We start from the raw sequence: 20,039 nt of genomic DNA, 5'->3' as shown, positions 1-20,039 counted from the left end.
TCTTGTAAGCTGGCACTGTGTATGTTTTGTGTTTGATGAGTTGTGTGAGTTTATGTTTCTTGGTGTTTGTGCCATCTATGTTTATTTGAAGAATGTTAACGTGTACAATGTGTGTTGGGTGCTGCACCATGGGGGGTACGTGGGGGTGTAGGTGGAGGAGAAGGGGTAGGAGAAGGTTATGATAGAGATAAGGGTTGGGGTGGATTAGATTGGGGTGGAATGGGAGGGTTTGGGGGATTGGATGGTGTGGGAAGGATTAGTGGGTTAGGTTGAGGAGGTGTGGAGGAAATGGGAGAGAGGGTGGTGGTGGAGTTTGAGGGTGGGGGGGAAGGAGCATAAGGAGAAGGTCCAGGTGTTTGTATAATGTTCTCTGAATGCAAGTGATGTGCAGGTGAAATGAGTCCAGTTATTGCAAAAATTGCCCTGAACTGAACTCTTTGTCTGTTGACACGAAGTGATGGGTTTTGAGCATGTTGGACCTATATATTTGTTGGTGGGTCTTGGATTACTCTCAATGTCATTGGTTAGAAGAAGTCTTCGAGAAGTGACAGCCGGAGAGTCATTTCTTAGTGTAGAAAAAACAGCGTTGTTGTGTGTATTGTGTTGAGAGATGTGGTACTTGCCCACACGACCAAAGCCACTCCCAGGTTCTTGGGCCCCGTGAGGGGTCGGTGTGGGGTTGCGATGGTTTGGCCCTATGCTGTCCTCCTCCTCCTCTGCCTCAACAGCCTCTGGGGGATGGACCCACGATGAAGATGCCACCCCTCCGGGTCTCGCATGGATTGGTTATATACTGTACAGTAGTTACCACCCAATCACGTTGTAGGCCTAAGTGGTTTCTTGGCTTACAGCCATTGGGCTTGTCAATCAGGTAAAGCCTTTTGAAAAGGAAAGATGAGTGATTAAAAGTAACAGGAAAGATGGGAGAAATAGGAAGAGAGGGCAGACATAGAAAAAGTTTGGGTTTTATTTTTTAGTTTTGGACATGTGGGGAATTTCAGATTTTAACCCTTCCCAGTCTTTAGATCTTATCTGGAGAATTTTGAACCCCAGAACACAATCACAAATGAATAATAGCATCATTAATGAATATGCAAATTATTTCCACGCATCAGAATTTAGTCTGTGTTGGAGGTTTTTCAGTTGCCATGAGAGAGCTCCTGTTCATTCGTATGTTTGTTACTAGTCGCCAGTAGGCATGCACTAGTGCATGACATGCACGATGCCTGATCGCAATTTTTTTTTTTTTTTTTTTTTTCCCCCAGTTGATTAGTGCTTTTGTTTTCATCTCCACCAATCATAGGTCGGCATAATGGGCAATCTCTTCATGCTTGATTTTGAATTTCAGTATCAGGATGACATCTCTGCGTTCTGGTTGTGACAATGATTATTTCAAAGTAACTGCAAAATTTCAAGGGGATTATGCAGACAGATTTAAAGTGACAGTATTAAGTTTTTAAGACATCATGGTGTTCTGGCTGCTTAGGTGATCTATACAAATTGTAAAAATCTGTGTTGCTTCAGAGATGATGAACATACCATATGGTTTTGTGGCCATAGCATTCCCATTCAGAATATGAAAAAGAGAAAAAAAGTGCAGTTGCCAAGTGTCTGATTTTGAGGGTACACTACATTCCTTGACAGGTGGAGGTTAGGTTTCATTAGGTTAGGTTCAGTTGGGTCAGGTTTGGTAAGAGATTTAGGGTAGACATGCAAGCCATATTTTCTCTGTTTTTTTATGTGTTTTGAACAGTTTTGACCATCATTTTTATCAGTAATTGCTAGTTTTTGTGATTTTCCCCTAGCAATACCCCTAGGTGGGGATGGGAAAAAATCACAAAAACTAGTGATTTGTGATAGAAATGATAGAAATTAAGGTCAAAATCATTCAAACCATATAGTAACAAACTGGAAAAATGTTGTTTGCATGTTGAAATCCAGAGATGTCTGAAACTAAAAATTTACCAAAGAATGATAAAGGTGAAGGAAGAACTAGACAACTACATCAAGTGAGTGGATGATTGTTGCCACCACCTGTATATGTTACCACCAATGATAGTGGTAGTGTAAAATTTTGGGGTATATATATATATATATATATATATATATATATATATATATATAGTTTATTGTAAGCAGTAAGGATAAAATTTTAGAATTACAGGAGAGTGGAACGTCAGGTTTAGTGACATCATTGTTCACGATTTGATGGTTAGCGGTGGCCTGCTATTCCCAGACACCAGGTTTCGCGTGAAAACTCCTCTTTGCTGTTTGATGGTTAATGGTGGCCTGCAAATACAGGTATACCCTGGTTTAATGATGCAGTTGGTTAAGTAAAAACCAAGCGCTAGGCAGAGTATTGTATATCGAGGTAGATTTAACATGTAAAGTATGAGGATGCATTTTTGAGCCTTAAGTTTCTCTCCCAACCAAGTCCTAAACCCACTCAAATAAGTCCCCAAACAACCTTCTAGCTCACATAAACCCCCAAATAGCTTTAAAACACGCTAAACTAAGTCTAAAAGCAGTTTATAACTCACCTAAACCCCAAAATAAAATCTGAAAATCGTCAAATGTGTCTGAAAAATATAAAATTTAGTGAACTATACCCCAAAATGACTATGGTCACCCCATGTGTGACTAAAACACATTAATTTAAGTCTAAAAACAGTTATAACTTAAACAAAATTGAAGTCTAAAATATGATAAAAATCAGTAAAAAAAAAAAATATATAAATTCATCATTACACCAAGGTTTGGCCATTATCAGGTGGGGTATGGTGGTATTTCTATCCCAGTCACCAAGCCGGGGTATCATATCTGAGGGTATCATATATTGGGGTAGGTTAGGTTATAGTAATGTAAGGCTAACTTAGTAACAGTACAGGTCAGTAGGTCTGAGTAGGTTTTATTAAGTCTTTGCTATTACTCTTGAGGAAACATGTTTCTGGAAACAATATAGATTAATACAGTAGGAAAGAAAATTTGACAGGAAGCAATAATTTATCACCAGTTAAATGGAAAGAAACATGGAAAACAACAAACAAATGAATTGGTATGTCTGTTACTTAAACTAAAGCATAGTTTGACCAGTTTGAGGGTAGGTTCCAATTATAAGAGAAGGGAAGGGTTGGCATGGTTAGGATGTACAGTACGTATATGCATTTAGCACCAGACTTTTTTTTTTTAAGACTGCTGTTGATTAACTTGAAGCAGATGACTATCATATTCATTTGCATCATATAACCCATGTGGTGCATGATAAGGTAATATTAGAGTTTTAAAACACAGTACAAAATCGTGAAAATCTAGGGAAGCTCCCAGCCCTGCTACATTGTATTGTATAATAAGTACTGTATACTGTATGTCTATCTTTATATATATATATATATATATACTGTATATATATATATATATATATATATATATATATATATATATATATATATATATATATATACTGTATATATATATATATATATATATATATATATATATATATATATATATATATACTGTATATATATAACCCAGCCTTGCTACATTGTATTGTATTGTTTAATAAATACCGTATACTGTATGGCTATCACGGGTTCCGCTATGGCGTATCTCGCTATCATGCCTATATAAAAAACTACCCAAGTACCTTTATCATGCACGAAATGCCTGCTATCGCGCACCACAAATGTTCGAAAATTTCAAAAAGACAAGGTTCCAGTGCTTCGCCCAGCCAACAAAAGCTTCACTCCGTGATTGGTCGTGTGACGTCAGCGCCTGCCGAGTGCTGATTGGCCGCCCGACCGAGTCTCTTGCCTGCCAAACCATTCAAGTGCGCGCCCTCAGACCGTGAACAGTGATAGCAAGAACAATAACCTTTTTTATTATATGACCATGGCCAACGTACCCCCTCCCCGTCCCCCTACCATCACCTAACATAATGTTGCAGCACCTGGCAGGGAAATAAAGAAGAGGAAGAACCTAAGTTATGCAGATAAACTGGAAATGTGAAACTTATAGAGAATGGTGAGACCAAGCGAAGTGTGGGGAAGAAACAAAAACATCAATGAATCAACTGTGAGGGGTATTTATAAGAATCGTGATCACATCGTAAAACATGCTCATTTTTAGACTATTATACTATTATACATTAATATGTGGTACAAAAAAGGTATCTTAGGAGTAAATATTGAGGTCGTGGCACCAATTAGAATTATTACCATAAATTCTTCAATTCGGCTATCACGGTTTCGGCTATAGTGCAGCCATAACGGGACCAATTGGGAGTGATAGCCGAGGGTTGAGTGTGTATATATATATATGGTAATACCCCTGGATGCAATACCCCGGCAGAGCGATGGGGGTACAAATACCACCGCACCCCGAAACCTGATGGCAGAGCCCCGATTTTAAAATGGACCCTCCTATGTCGTGTCCACAGACGACAGGCCGAAATTTAAAATCATGCGTGTTCCTGCAGCCAGCTGAGCCACCCGCCCCCCAGGATGCACGGAAATGCTTGTGCAGTCCCCACAGCCATCCATCACCCCGTGCTCACTCATATCGTTACTCTCACACCTGCCATCTCAGAATGAGGAACTCACTTTTTTTTTTTTTTTTTTTTTTAATGTGAAGAAGAAGGAACCGAAGGCAATGAGCCCGCAGTAAGAGTTCCCTCCAAGAGAAAAACAAAATACAAGAGAGAGCCAAATTCAAGATCCATTCATTTTGAGATGCCTGGACACACTGCGTTTGAAAGACTGGAGATCATAGGCAGCAGGAAATACAGACAGAGGGAGACAGTTCCAGAGTTGACCTGTTGCATAAATGAAGGACTGGGAGTAACGGTTAACTCTTGCATTGGAGAGTTGGACAGAAAAGAGATGAGAGTTTGCTGCTAGACGGGTGCTACTTGCCCGTCGTAGAGGTGGAGGAATGCATGCAGACAGTTCAGAGGAGCAGTGACCATTAGTGATAAAAAAGAGATAAAGATGCAACAGTGCGGCGAAGAGACAGAGGTTGAAGGGAGTCAGTAAGAGGAGGAGAGTTAATGAGATGAAAAGCCTTTGACTCCACCCTATTGAGAAGAGCTGTATGTGGGGAGCCTCCCCACACATGAGAGTTGTACTCCACACAGGAGCGGATAAAACCCCTGTATAGAGTCAACAGTTGTGCAGGGGTAAAGAAAGAACGGAGTCGGCTTAGCACACTCAATCTCTTGGAAGCAGATTTTACAAGAGATGTAATATGATCTTTCCAAGATAAGTGCTGAGTAAATGAAACCCCAAGCATGTTCAAGGATGATGCAGGATTAAGCTGAATATTATTAAACATTCACTTTCATCTTAAATGTCGGGACCAGCTGTCTAGCCCCAGGCTCATATGCTCCTCATGGGGCAATGTAGGATTGGATGATGGATGGATGGATGGATTATTAAACATTAGTGGGTATACCTGTGGAAGATTTTGACGGGTTGATAGGTGTAAGAACTGAGTCTTAGATGCATTAAAAACAACCTTATTATTTTTACCCCAGTCAGAGATACGAGCCAAGTCAGACATTAGGTGTGCCATAGCCTCATCCCTTGTTTGTTGAAGTAACTGCTGAGATGGGCAGTGTGGAAAGGTGAAGGGTGGAGTCATCAGCGTATGAGTGGATAGGGTTAGATGTACAGCTTAGGTCATTGATGAATAAAAGGAAGAGAGTTGGTGATAGGACAGAGCCCTGAGGATCACCACTGTTGATAGATCTAGGAGAAGAACGATGGCCGTCTACAACAGCTGCTATAGAACGACCAGAAAGAAAGCTAGCAATGAAGGCACAGATAGAAGGATAGAAACCTTATGAGAGCAGTTTGGAAATTAAAGATTTATGCCAGACTCGATTGAAAGCCTTTGAGATGTCCAGTGCAATGGCAAAGCTTTCGCCAAAGTCCCGAAAGGAGGATGACCAGGAGTCTGAAAGGTAGGTGAGAAGATCGCCAGTGGAGGGTCCCTGACGGAACCCGTACTGACGATCAGAATGAAGGTTGTGATAGGAAAGATGCCTTAAAATTTTTCTATTGAGAATTGATTTGAAAACTTTTGAAATACAGGACATTAAAGCAGTTGGACGATAGTTGGAGAGTTGGGAGTGGTCACCCTTCTTTGGGACTGGCTGAATGAGAGCAAACTTCCAGCAAGAAGGAAATGTACAAGTTGACAGACAAAGGTGAAAGAGTTTGCCTAGGCAGGGTGTAAGCACAGAAGCACAGTTCTTGAGAATAACAGGAGGGACTCCATCAGGCCCATATGCCTTGTTAGTATTGAGGCCAGTGATGGCAGAAAATACATCAGCTGAAGAAATTTTAATGTCAGCCATGAGGAAGTCAGAGGCGGGAAGTGATGGAGGAACAGCACCGGAATCGTCTAAGGTGGAATTGGAGGAGAAAGTCTGTGCGAAGAGATCTGCTTTATCAGTTGAAGAAATAGCTACAGAACCATCAGAGTAGAAAAAAGGAGGGAAGGATGATGAGGTAAAGTTGTTAGAAAGGTTTTTGGCAAGGTGCCAGAAGGAGCGGGAAGAATTCTGGTTGGAGAGTTGAGAGCATTTAGTACGGATGAAATTATTTTTAGCAGAGCGAAGAACAGACTTAGCACTATTCCAGGCAGAAACGTAAAGATGATGTGATTCATGGGTGGGTTGGCTCCGGTACCTTACGCTTGCCCACCACGCATCGTGTTGCACCACCAACGTTATGCAAGGTGCTATTGTAGTGCATCGTAACTGTGTTTGAGGAGTGCCGTGAGTAGGTTGGTGATACTAATCGAGTGTGGAGTGCAATATTGTGTTATTTTTTACCCATATGAGTGTCATAATGTCTGGTAAGGGTGCTGCACGTGCTAGGGCTAGTGGTGGTGCTAGTGGAGGCCCTAGTCGTGGTGGTAAGTGGCCTGGTAGTGGTGGTGCTGGTGATGTTCCTGCGAAACATGTGCATAAGCATGTGTCACTGGAAGTGAAGTTGGAAATTCTTAGGTGCCACGACAAAGGCAAAGGTGTGTCTGTTATTGCATCGGGTCTCCACCCGGCCCAGTCGACTGTCTCCACCATCATCAAGAAGAAGGAGACCATTAAGGCTGCTTCTGGGGAGGTTGCAACCTTATCCGCCTCCCGTATCACCCGCCAGTGAGAGCCTGCGATGGAGGAGCTGGAGTGGATGCTGCTTATGTGGGTGGAGGATCATGACCAGTGCAAGGCACCCATGAGCCAGGCAATTATATGCACGGAGGCTGTCTCGCTATGGGTTGAAATAAAGGTCAGGCGTGATCTTGATGAGAGCGAGACCTTTAAGGCAAGCCACAGGTGGTTTGACCAGTTCTAGAGATGAGCAAACCTCCACCACATGAAGATGTACAGTGAGGCGGTGAGTGCGGATACGATGGCGGCAGTTTGGTTCAAGAAGTGAGCAAACCTCCACTACGTGAAGATGTACTGTGAGGTGGCAAGTGCAGATACGGTGGTGGTGGCGGCAGCAGCGTTTCCTGACGAACTCAAACGCATTGTCAGGGAGGGTGGCTACAGTGCAAAGCAGGTCTTGAATTTTGACGAGACTGGACTCTTTTGGAAGAGAGTGTCTTCCAAGAAATATCGTGCAACAGAGGAAAAGTCTACACCAGGATTCAAGCCCTCGAAGGACCAGCTGACATTCCTGCCGGGAGGCAATGCCGAGGGTGACATCAAGTTGAAGCCACTCCTTGTCTGCCACTCCTTGTCTACCACTCCAAGAACCCCAGGGCTCTAGTGGGGTATGTTAAAGAGAACCTTGGGGTTATCTGGAAATTGAACAAGAAGGCCTGGCTGACTTCCAATATCTGTTCGTCATATTTCCACTGTGATTCTCTTGAACCCTAAGTCATCTCTAAGTAGACAGTATGCTAGATAAAATGTTGTTGATGTCATGGAACTTGACTTGGATACTGCCGACACAAAGTATCAGAGGAGTGATGTTGGAACAAAATGACAGATTACTTTTACTAAGCTAAGCCAAATACAATACATTGAGGTTTTGTAGATGTTGACATTCACCACCAAAATTGCGAAATGTGTAATGTAATACGAACAGCATTGTTATTGGCAGAGTTGAAAGTTATTTTATGATCAAGAAAGAGAAGACTTGTACAAATGACAGCCAGGTATAAAGAGCAAAGAAATTGCTAGTGCAGTGGTGAACATTATGTTGCACCTAATTCTATGTAACTGGAGAAGTCTGTGGTTGAATTGGTTAAGGCCTTGTCCCATCCAAGTGTTATCACATATAAATAGTGACAGGAAACTGGGTGTGATTGATACATTGGGTTTTATAGGGCTGTGAATGGGAATGATAAGATTATTTGTCCAGGTGTGTGTGGAAGTTTTGGAGTTATGTAATATCTGTTGAAAAAGGATTGGGGATTTCCAATATCCACATGGTGGAGTACCCCAGGTATCATATACAGTAGCATATTTGATACTATCCTTCCCCAGTGTGGTAGCCTTAGCTACCAGTAGCCAGACTGTGTAGTCCACTCATCATCATCATCTTCCAGTTTCTTTTTACTATTTATGAGGGAGCTGGAAAATGCTAACACACAAGAATACTGTCAGCCAGGTGCATTGTGAAATTAGCCATATACCCGTTCACTCATCATTCAACCCTCTGAAATTCTCAGCTGGTGCTCACAAGCATACATTTTTTGCCGGAAAGTAAGTGGCTTCCTTTACTTGGACTGATACGAGAATAGGTTTGTGTATGAGTTTCACTTCCTGCTCTAATTAAAAACAGACTGAAAAATGTGTTGCCAAGGGATCAGTGTACTACTGCATACACCAGATCACAATTTATTGTACTTTTTTGCATTTAATTTTGAGTCTGCCATGTGCAGTTTTAGGTTTATCTATTGCTGTCATATAATTGTGGTTTATTAGAGTAAAATTGTGTCACATCAGCTGTATAGCAATCTGTATTTCTAGGTGGCATGGGAGGCAGATCATGCCCTGGGGGAGTGAGGGGCAACCGCTTGCATGGAGTGATACCCTAGAGCCCCATCCTGCCAGGGGGCGGCTGATGGGGGGTCGGTGTGAGGGCACCTCTGCCGTCAGCAGCCTGCGCCGGGTGGCCCCCCTTGTCATCCTTGCCTCCTTCTTCGTCTGCCTTGTCCTCTACTATGTCTCACCCATGGGAGCTCCTGCTGTCTATGGTTAGTTTAATGGTGGTTAGTATTTGTGTGTTGGTGGTATGTGGGAAGGTGTATGACTCATAAACCTTGTGAGTATAACATCATCATCATTAGCTGTTGAGTGTCCACTGCAGGACTGGCCTATCCCTACCGAAGCAGGGATGATACAGCCAATGTATCTCTGCCCAGTGGCATAGGCTGTCTGGTAGAGACTTTATGTAGGGTGAAAAGTGCTTATGAGTCTGATTGTAATGTTGAAGTGGCTTTGGATGTGTGTGTAGTCTGTGAACCAAGTGTAATCGGCCCGCCTTAATCCGACTGGGTGCAAGCATACTAGTATGCAACACTGGTTCAACCACAGCACCCCTTGTCCGCCAAAGCAGTAAGTGACTCGGTGAACGCTTCCCAAAGTTTTTACAACTGTGGCGGGAGGTGAACCCGCGACCACCAGCGTGTGAGATGCACACTCTACCACTGTACCACAGAGGCTCCATAACATACAGTATATTATTTTGTATGTGTGTGTGTGTATAGTAGATAGACACACACACACACACACACACACACACACACTCACACACACACACACACACACACACACAGGATTAATATTGTATTCCTGATATCCCCAAATTATATAATGGTGATCACCTAAGGAAGGACCATTTGTAAAGACATTTTTAAAGAAAGCTATACTGTATCTAATTCCTCCCATTTCAAATGTTTATCCTGCTATACTGTATCTAATTCCTCCCATTTCAAATGTTTATTCTGTCATCATCATCATCATCATCTAATTCTGTGGTACCCCATGAGGAGCATAAGAGCCCAGGGCTAGGCAAGTTGGTCCTGACATTTAAGATGAGAATGACCAGCCTCACTCATTCGTGAGTGGCATTACGTGAGCAGTAAACCCCAACCATCCCTTGGATATAAACCTGCACCAGCTCAATCCGATTAGAGGGCCCTAATTACCCACTAACCTCCCAGGCACCATAATTTGGTCATACAGGTGTACCTCGATTTAACGATGCAATTGGTTAGGCAAAATCCCATCGTTAGGTGGGGATATCATATATCGGGATAGATTTAACATGTAATGGGATGTGTTTTTCAGCCATGGGGTTCCCCCAACTAAGTCCAAAACCCTCCCAAATGAGTCCCAAAACAAGTTTAAAGCCAGTCTAAATGGCCTAACAGCTGTAAAAGAAGCTGACCTAAGCTTGACACCAGTAATTAGCTCACTAAAACCAACAAATAAAATCTGAAGTTCGTCAAATATAAGTGTGGAAAAATCAAGCATAGTAAACTGTACCCTGAAATGACAATGTTCACCCCACCTATGGCTGAAACACAATAATCTGAGTCTAAAAAAGGTTTATATAAATCACCCTAAAGACAATTTGTGTCTGAAATATCATCAAAATCAGTAAATAATAACAAGACCCATCGTTATACCAGAGTTTGGCCATTGTTTGGCTGGGTATGGTGGTATTTCTGTTCCCATCAATAAGCCTGGGTATCACATCTTGGCTGTTTTCACTACCATTGCAGTACTATACTGTATTATACATCATCATTCATTCAGTCGTCATCCAATCCTACATTGCCCCAAGAGGAGCGTAGGAGCCTGGGGTTAGGCAAGTTGGTCATGACATTTAATTTAACCCTAGATTAGCAAGGTGGCGCCAGAGTCGGTTCCACAGGCCTATTGAACTTTAGCACGCCGCCACCTGTGAGCATCTGTGGCCGCCCTCCCCAGTATTCTCAGTTCAAGGTCTGCTGTGGTCGTGCATGATGGGTAGGTTTTGCTCCCGTGTAAAACTTTGGTTTTATGCTTCTTGGTCCATTTTTCGGTACCACCTTGCCACTAACGTGAGGTCAAGGCATACGCTTACTAGTTAATATAATTATGTATTTATGTGTGTTATTTTGCAGCTAAAAGAGTTTTGTTAAACAAAAGGTAAACAACAGAAACATTCAATATGGGGGGGGGAAGTGGAGGAGGCATATGTGGACGTGTAATGGTGCCCTGGGATGAATCTGACGCACCCTTCTGCTACATAGTTGCCCATTATTTAGTTCATAAAAATTATATTTTTCTTTGTTTTTCAGTAGTTGTAGGTTAGAACTCTTGCAAATACATTGCATTACCTTGAAAAAATGTGATTAAAATCTATATTTTCATTTTCCAAAGTTGGTACTGAATCAGGTACCACCTTGCCACTCATGTACAAATCCTGACCTTGCTCATCTATTAAGGTGAGAGTGAACAGCCTCTTTCATCCCTGAGTGGCATTATGTGAGCAGCAAACCCCAATCGCCCCTTGGATATAAATCTTCAGACCGAGTCCGAATGGAATGCCGTAATTACTAAACCACCAGCTGCAAAAAATTTGGTTATACGGTTACCACCCAGCATAGTAAATGGCTTCCTGGTGTACAGGATACCATCTGGCTTGTCACTCAGTGTAGAGTCACCCACAGGCAAAAGGAAGAGGAAAGAATGGGGGAAAGAAAGAAGAGGGAGTGTAAAGTCACCCATAGGCAGAAGAACGAAGAAAGAATGAAAGAAAGACAGAAGAGGATGGAAGGAAAGAAGGATGGGGGAGAGGAAAGCATCCACTACTACAATCAAGTGGTTTAATATATATACAGTAATCACTCTAATATCCGGACGCCCAATAACCGAACATCCCCACTAACCGAACCTTATCGTCCTGGGATCAAACATTCCGAAAATGGTCCGAAAATCCAAAAAAATTGGAAAAAAAATCGATTTTTTTGCCGTCCGTAATTTGAACTTGCCGCGCGCGCCACGTGAGAGCATTGTTTTGGTTCGTCATTCCTCCGACGTCCGATAGAGCGCCGCTGCATCCTCCCCACTTCCCGCCTGTCTCTCACCGCGACAAGACCTGCGCTGTTCGCCATGACTTCTGTGTGTTAGTGACTAAGTTCAGTGCAAGACTTCAGGAAGAGTGTAGTGCAAGTGCTTCAGGAAATCGTTCTTACTGTCAGAGTCCGAGAGGAGGCGGTTATTCATCGAGGTGGCCAGGGACTTGCTGTCAGTAGCCAGAATGTTTCATGTTGTACTATTTTCCATACTATATTTACCAGAATGTTTCATATTGTATTTTTTCCCATACTATACTTACCAGAAAGTGTCATACTGTACTTCTTTCCATACTTAACTTACCTCATGCATGTGCAGTAGGAATGTTTTTCAGAGTTCGGTTAGGTTAGGTTCGGTTAGAGTCCATAAGTACCAGAATGTTTATTAATGTATGAACATACTTCTAAACCCACATTTTATGTTTCTATTGCATTTATTTCAGTCATTTATGTGCCTTATTGGTGTGATTTGGGTGTTAAATAGGTGCTATGCATGTCCGGAGGAAGTTGTATAGGTGTTTCTCTGTGTTAGGGTCCGTAAGTACAAGTCCATAAGCTGGGGCCCAATATCCGGACGAAACCAATATCCGAACCTACCGATGGCTCTATTGATCCGGATATTGGAGGGGTTACTGTAATAATATTGTACTGTACACTGATAAACATCTTTTATTTACCTATTGTGGTGAACATAGCTGAAGTGGTCAGGCATTCCGGACTGCTTCTGGCTTTGTCAGACTTTTTTCCGATACACAAGAATTTAGTCTGGTAGCTCCTTAATTCCAGTAAAAGTGAATTCTGGTCCATTGAAGTCCATTATGTCAAAGTTTTATTTTTATAATTTCATTTTCATCAGAACCATAATACTTTTCTTTATAATTATTTTCCTCCTCTTCACTCTGCTGAGTCTCCCACAGATGAAAGAGATGGACATGATTTATAATAGAAAAACAGGCATAAAAGGAAGAGATGTATTAAATGATAAATTCCTTCAATTCAGCGTTATATTTTTTGCTTTATTCTGTGCTGTCCCAGATTTATTTAACTGTAGTGGTTAACCTGAGACGTCCCGTCGACGTATGGATACGTTGCAACATTTTGCATTTGCCAGTCCCGACGATGTACTGGTACGTTGCGCAATTGCAAGGTTCATAATTTGGACAATTTTCAATTTTCGCGCATGATTTTTCGTACGTATACACGGGACGCCTTCCTCTATTCCTCTACAAGGTGCCAAGCAGGGCTCAATGCCTTGCACCGCATAACCTCCACCCCCCTGCACGCCATTGTCTCGGCAATTCACCTGTTACCAGTGACCTGGCCAATAAAGACATTCAGGGCCAGAGTGATTCCCCAATCAGTGACAATGTGGAGGACAAAGTTTACATAGCATTAGAGGAAGAAACAGTCAGAAATGATGATCAGGTAATGTGGCAAAAAAAGGTTAGGTATGGTGATGAGTTAGTGAGTGAAACAATGCTTATAATGCCTATATTACTGTTTGAAAACCAATATACTCTCGTACTGCGTATAAATTCATACCAAGTAAATAAGTAAATACCGTTTATGAGTGGTGTGATTTTTTTTTTTTTTTTTATATATATATATATATATATATATATATATATATATATATATATATACTCAGGGCATAGGCTTCACAGCCTGCTATCAAGGCCCAGCAGTTCTCCTACATACCATACACCTCTACATGTCACCACTTCGGCGCTAACATCCACCGTCCATATTGAATACATGCTAGGGCTGTCTCATACAGGACTGGTGTATTGGTATTAGCGGGGGTATTTTTACGACATGTCGGCGGGTCTTCTGGTAGATCAGTAAAGCCTGATTTAATGAAATTCAAATCCTTAAACTGTTCCCTGCCCCAGCCGGGATTCAAACCTGGGTCCGTTAGGACTGCAGGCCACCTCTCTACCGATTGAGCTATCGCCTCCCCCTCCCATAGAACTTGTTTTCTTTGGTGCCAGCCTGTTAGAAAACCCAGTAAGGTAAGGAGGTACTGCTACCTGGATTGAGTATTTTAAACCTCAGGTGAGCGATTTCTCTATGAATTTTCGATGTTTCTCACCAAAAGCGGAGGCTTTAGCCAAAAAAAAAATTTTTTGAAAATACCTCGGGATTTGGGGGTGTCGGAGGTGCGAAATAGCTCGGGACGTGACGGGTTAAGTACAGCCTTAGTAAACCTCTGTAGTTGAGTCTATCGTTTGGTGATAAAAAATTAAGCCAAAAACGTCACTGGGACTCGGGTTTAAGCGTTTTGTCAGAAGTCGCAAAATCAGTGACATGACATTATCTTTTTTTTTTATCAAGACTTTTTTCCCCTTTTTATATTGTATTCAGCATAGTAGATCATCTTAGTAGTGAAGAGATTAAGGCAAGCTATTTCTAACTCATCAGTTTGAAATTGTCTCTTTAAGACAATGAAATTGTTTAAGGATAGCAAGATCGCTATACAGTATGAAGAAATCCTTGGATTGAAGGTAATTACAGTGTAATGCGTACACTTTTTGTCGTGAATGCGTTCATTCCAGTGGCATATTTTAATTTTATTCTTGCAAACTCCGTGCAGTTTTTATTCAGTTCAGGGGAGACTTCACTGCACTGGAGAGGTTAAATATGCCTTTCATAACGTCTTCAGTACCAAAGGTCTGTTCTACTTTAACAAAATCTTCACGTGGCAGTAAAAATAAAGTAGAAAGAAAATGCTTTTCCCTACGAAAAAGAGTTAAGAAAGGGAATACAGCCCAGTGTAAGCTGTCCTTATTATAAGTTGGGATGTGTTTTAAAATATCACAGCAAGTTGGGAGAACTTGGCATATCAGCTCTATAGGTAGTGAGGAAATTCAGTATGCAGTATTTCTGTAATTTAGAATTTTAATGAGTGAAAAGGGATGCTCACCGTCCACTCACTTGATGTAGTGCTGCTCTCAGGTGTCTGCTCTTTTCTCTCCTCCATCCTTTTTTCCTTCCATCCTCTTTTGACTTTCTTTCCTTCATTCTTTCCTTGCCCTTCTGCCTACGGGTGACTTTACACTCCCTCTTCTGTCTTTCTTTCCTTTCATTCTTTTCTCTTCCTTCTGCCTGTGGGTGACTCTACATTGAATGACAAGCAAATGGTTTCCTGTACACCAGGAAACCATTTCCTCTTCCTTCTGCCTGTGGGTGACTCTACATTGAATGACAAGCCAAATGGTCTCCTGTACACCAGGAAACCATTTACTATGCTGAGTGGTAACCATATAACCAGATTTTGGCGCCTGGTGGTTTAGTGGGTAATTACGGCACTCCAATTGGATTGAGTCAGTGAAGGTTTATATCCAAGGGGTGGTTGGGGTTTATTGCTCACGTATTGCCACTCAGGGATGAGTGAGGCTGGCCACTGTCATCTTAAATGTCATGACCAACTTGCCTAGCCCCGGGCTCCTATACTCCTCATGGGGCAACATAGGATTGGATGATGGATGGTTGGATGGATGAAAAGAATGTCAAAATGGGAGACCTGTAGGTATAATGAGGACTAAATGTGTAGTTTCTCAAGGCCATATTGATGGTGGAGAGGGACACTTTCACGTGATGGAACGTATATAATAACTGCCACACAGCGTGGTTATACAATCCCATAGCTGCCTCCTTATGCTCCTGCAGGAGGGATGGTGGACTGCAAAGGAGTGTCTTCAACCTGCAGTTCACCAAGTTCATATCCAGATGAGTAAGGGGCAAAAACAACAAGGCCATATTGTCGTGGTCCTAGAGGAATCTACAGCACCTCTTCTTTTTCAGCATAGTTCTGAAGATTAATAATATAATCTGTGCAGACTGCCAATATTAAAAAAAACACAAATAACACACCTGAGGTAGCAGAGGGCCTCCTGAGCTCTCGAGAATATGTGGCAAAGGTATGTAGTGCTGTATCATGTTACTGGCCGATGAGCAGCCAGTGTTGTGCTTTTGCCAACCAAACAAACATTTGTGGAGGAGGCTTATGTGAAGGGTTCTGTGGTCTGACTTGGTGGGGAGGGAATCTTGTTGACTCCTTCCCTCCCCTCCCCTCCCCTCCCATCTCTCTCTCTCTCTCTCTCTCTCTCTCTCTCTCTCTCTCTCTCTCTCTCTCTCTCTCCTGCTCCTCCATCTCATTACTCTCCTTTTCATTTTATTTCATTCTCTTTTCTTCAGTCACATTTTTCTTTTCTCATTTCATCTTCTACTTGTCCTACCTTATCTCTCCCCCTCCTGTAGATATAAACTTCAATAGCAGTTATATTTTCACAGTAAGTATCTTTGTCCCTTGTGTTTATATTCATTGAGATTGCTTAATCATAAAAGTGATATTGCAGAACTGGACATTTTTGTGGATTAAATGGAGTGAGAGTGATGTGTATGTGAGTGGGGAGGAAAGGGGGAGAGGGAAGGAGAGAACAAGGAAGTGATGGAGGGATGAAGTGGAGAAGTATGTGAGAGAGGGGTGTAAGTTGGGGGGGGGGGCATCAGAATGATAGGGGACAGGGTAACTTGAAGTCCACCCCTTATGGGATTAAGGTGTCTAGCTATAGATAGATAGAAATGGTGTACCACTTTTAAAACACAGTACCTGTACTGTATATCTTATTCCCATTCAGGTTTAATAATTTCCATTGCTAGAGAAAATATATGGTTGAATAAAAGTTAATCTGCTGGTGTACAGTGATTAACAACAACAAAACTGTGTGTGTTTGTCTGCTTTACAGGGGCAGTGTATACAGCATGTGAATTACGCTGTATATGAATTTGTAGCTGTTTCATCTCATTCATAAAGGGTCCAGTATGCTTACATGCATTGGCCTTGATCAGCTAATACAGCTCTCCACATTGCTTAATCTCTGGCAGCCACCCTGTTCAGTCTTCTATCCCCATGGTCATACTCTGTGACCTTGTCTCAGGTCTTTTTCAGTCTGTCTCTTGAAACCCTACCCCTGACTTTCACACTCCTCACTTTCCACACCTACTTGTCATCTCTCATCCTCTCTGTGTGCCCAAACCATCTCAATGTACCCTTCATCACAGCACCAGTACACTTCAGTCCCATACTTCTCAGCTCTTCAATCATAAACTTTGGGGGTTTCATAAACTTCGCACCCCCAGGCCTCACATTCATGGACATCCACCTAATCATTGTCATTTCTGAATGTTTGAGCCTATGATTATCCTCTTCCTTTACTGCCTAGGTCTCACTGCCCTACAGCATTACACTTCTAACACATGCCACATACAAAGATCCCTTGCACGGAGGGAGAGACCTCTCAGTGTCAGGAGAGGCAACAGCCCTCTGAACTTCTTCCAGCCACTTCACAGTGTAGCTGCAGAGGTAGCTCCAGTCCAGCCACTCCACAGTCTAGCTGCAGAGGTAGCTCCAGTCCACCTCCAGCACATAACATGTCTCCCAAGTAACAAAACTCTTCCAGACACTCAAGAGACTCACCAGCAAGATAAATCTTGTAACACCTATCACTCTGTACAGTTGTAACTGCATAAAGAAGATTTGGCTTGGCTGGTGGAGAGTATAACAGTTTTAGTAAGTTTGAGGGTGAGAGGAGGTGTGAAATGCAAGGAAAAGAGGGCTGATACGATCTTTAAATACAAGTGTACTTGTTGAAAGTGAGGTATGATAGTTTAGGAAGCAAATGAATTGATAAAGAATATAAATATTATTATTATTTTTTTATTACCATTAATAATACGTATGCGAAGAGTTGTACTCATTTTTAAGCAGTTGATGGAATTGTTTCTGTCTCCTCAGGCATTGAAAATATGAAGTTTATATTATTTAATGCATTTGTTATTGATGGAGCCAAGAATTTTAAAGTTAAATAGGGGAATCAGTGAATTGGAATGAAATGGATCTGGACAGCTGTGGAATGCATATAGGGATTGCATAGTTAGAAATGCTAAAGCAGTGTGTGGTGTGGCAAGAGTTACATAAAAAAAGAGGTTCAGCATGGTGGGATGAAGAGGTTAAGAGAGCAGTGGAGGAAAAGAGGAAGAAGTGACTAGAGTGATTACAGGACAGGGGTTCAGTTGAAATAAGAACTGAATATACTGAGGGCAAGAAGCACATAAAGAGACTAGTGAAAAGGAAAAAGGAGGAGGTAAATGATGATCTAGGAAGAAAAATGTATGGAAACTATTCTGAAAACAGGAAGTTATTCTGGAAAGAGGTGCGGAAATGTAGAAGTGACAGTGGAAAAAAATGTGAAAGCGTCAAGGATGTTAACCCATGGGGATGAAGTAAGGACCAGATGGAAAGAACATTTTGAAAGCCTGATGAATAGGAATAGAGAGAGCAGAGCCACTGTAAACATGATAAGTTTTGGGGGTGTGCAGAGAAGGAATGCCGTGCCAGGAAACCTGACTCCCGCCCAGGTGAAGAACGCTGTGAAGCTGCTGAAAAATGGGAAGGCAGCTGGGGTTTACGAGGTGTATGCAGAGATGATTAAGTGTAGTGGAGAGAGCGGAAAGAAGTGCTTGTTGGAGATATGTAAGAAGGCATGAATGAATGAAACTGTGCCAGCTGAGTGGAAAAAGGCTGTGATTTTACTCCTGTACAAAAATAAAGGTGAGCGAAGTGAGTGCAAAAATTATCGAGGCATAAGTTTATTGAGTGTGGTAGGGAAGGTATATGAAAGAATTATTACAAAGTAAGAGAGATATCAGATTTCCTAGTGAGTGATGAACAGAGTGGATTAAGGAGTAGCAGAGGATGTGTGGAGCAAATATTTGCAGTGAGACAGATAGTGGAGAAGGCATGTGAGAAGGACTATAAGGTGTTTATGGCATTCATGGATCTGGAAAAAGCATACGACAAAGTAGACAGAGAAGGATTGTGGAAGGTTTTGCTCATGTATGTTGTAGATGGTAAGCTGCTAGGTACCATCAAGAGTTTTTATGATGGTAGTGAAGCTTGTGTAAGGGTTAATGGGCATCCAGGTGAATGATTCACGATTGGTGAGGGCGTGTATAAGGTTGTGTGATATCTCCATGGTTGTTCACTATGTATATATATATATATATATAAATATATGTATATATATATCCATTCATCATCCAATCCTACATTGCCCCATGAGGAGCGTAGGAGTCCGGGGCTAGGCAGTTGGTCCCGACATTTAAGATGAGAGTGACCAGCCTCACTCATCCCTGAGTGGTATTACATGAGCAGTCAACCCCAACCACACCTTGGATATAAACCTTAACCAGGTCAATCCGATTAGAGCGCAATAATTACCCACTAAACCACCAGTCGCTAAAATTTGGTTATATAGTTACCACCCAGCGTAGAAAATGGTTTCCTGGTGTACAGGAAACCATTTGGCTTGTCACTCAGTGTAGAGTCACCCATAGGCTGAAGGAAGAGGAAGGAATGAAGGAAAGAAAGACAGAAGAGGGAGTGTAAAGTCACTCGTAGGCAGAAGGATAAGGAAAAAATAAAGGAAAGAAAGACAAGAGAATGGAAGGAAAGAAGGATGGAGGGGAAAGGGCAGACACCCAAGAGCAGCACTACACCGAGTGAGTGGATGGTGAGCGCCCCCACCTACTACTAATATATATATATATATATATATATATATATATATATATATATATATATATATATATATATACTGTATATGGATGGGGTGATGAGAGAAGTAAAAACACAAGTAATGGAGAGGGGGGTGGTGTTGGGAATGAATGGAATATATCAAATTTGTTTTCTGCTGATGGTGCAGTACTGCTTTCAAATACTGGACAAGAACTTGGTAGCCTAGTGCAGAGTTTTGCTGATGTTTCTGAGCATTTTGCCATGAGGGTGAAGTGATGGTTATTGAGATTGTAAGGTGACTCCCAGTGCGATGTTACAGTGAATGGGGAGAGACTGGAATTGATGAGATAGTTCAAATACCTGGGTACAGTGATAG

General features: G+C 41.9%; 1 protein-coding gene across 1 annotated transcript in view; it reads left to right on the top strand.

Moving 5' to 3' along the window:
* Positions 1-20,039, top strand: part of LOC145414107 (heparan sulfate glucosamine 3-O-sulfotransferase 5-like) — a 39,519-nt gene that overhangs the window by 5,216 nt on the left and 14,264 nt on the right. The window contains exon 2 of the mRNA XM_080283666.1: positions 8,987-9,213. Coding sequence (XP_080139792.1) covers positions 9,006-9,213 — 208 coding nt within the window. The 5' untranslated portion in view covers positions 8,987-9,005. The remainder of the gene's footprint in view (positions 1-8,986; positions 9,214-20,039) is intronic.

The sequence above is a fragment of the Coenobita brevimanus genome, chromosome 98 (genome assembly GCF_032717465.1).
Source record: "Coenobita brevimanus isolate Jiangsu-jjx chromosome 98, ASM3271746v2, whole genome shotgun sequence".
Taxonomy (NCBI): domain Eukaryota; kingdom Metazoa; phylum Arthropoda; class Malacostraca; order Decapoda; family Coenobitidae; genus Coenobita; species Coenobita brevimanus.
Note: the sequence above shows the minus strand (reverse complement) of the source record. Positions and strands in the feature narration are given on the sequence as shown.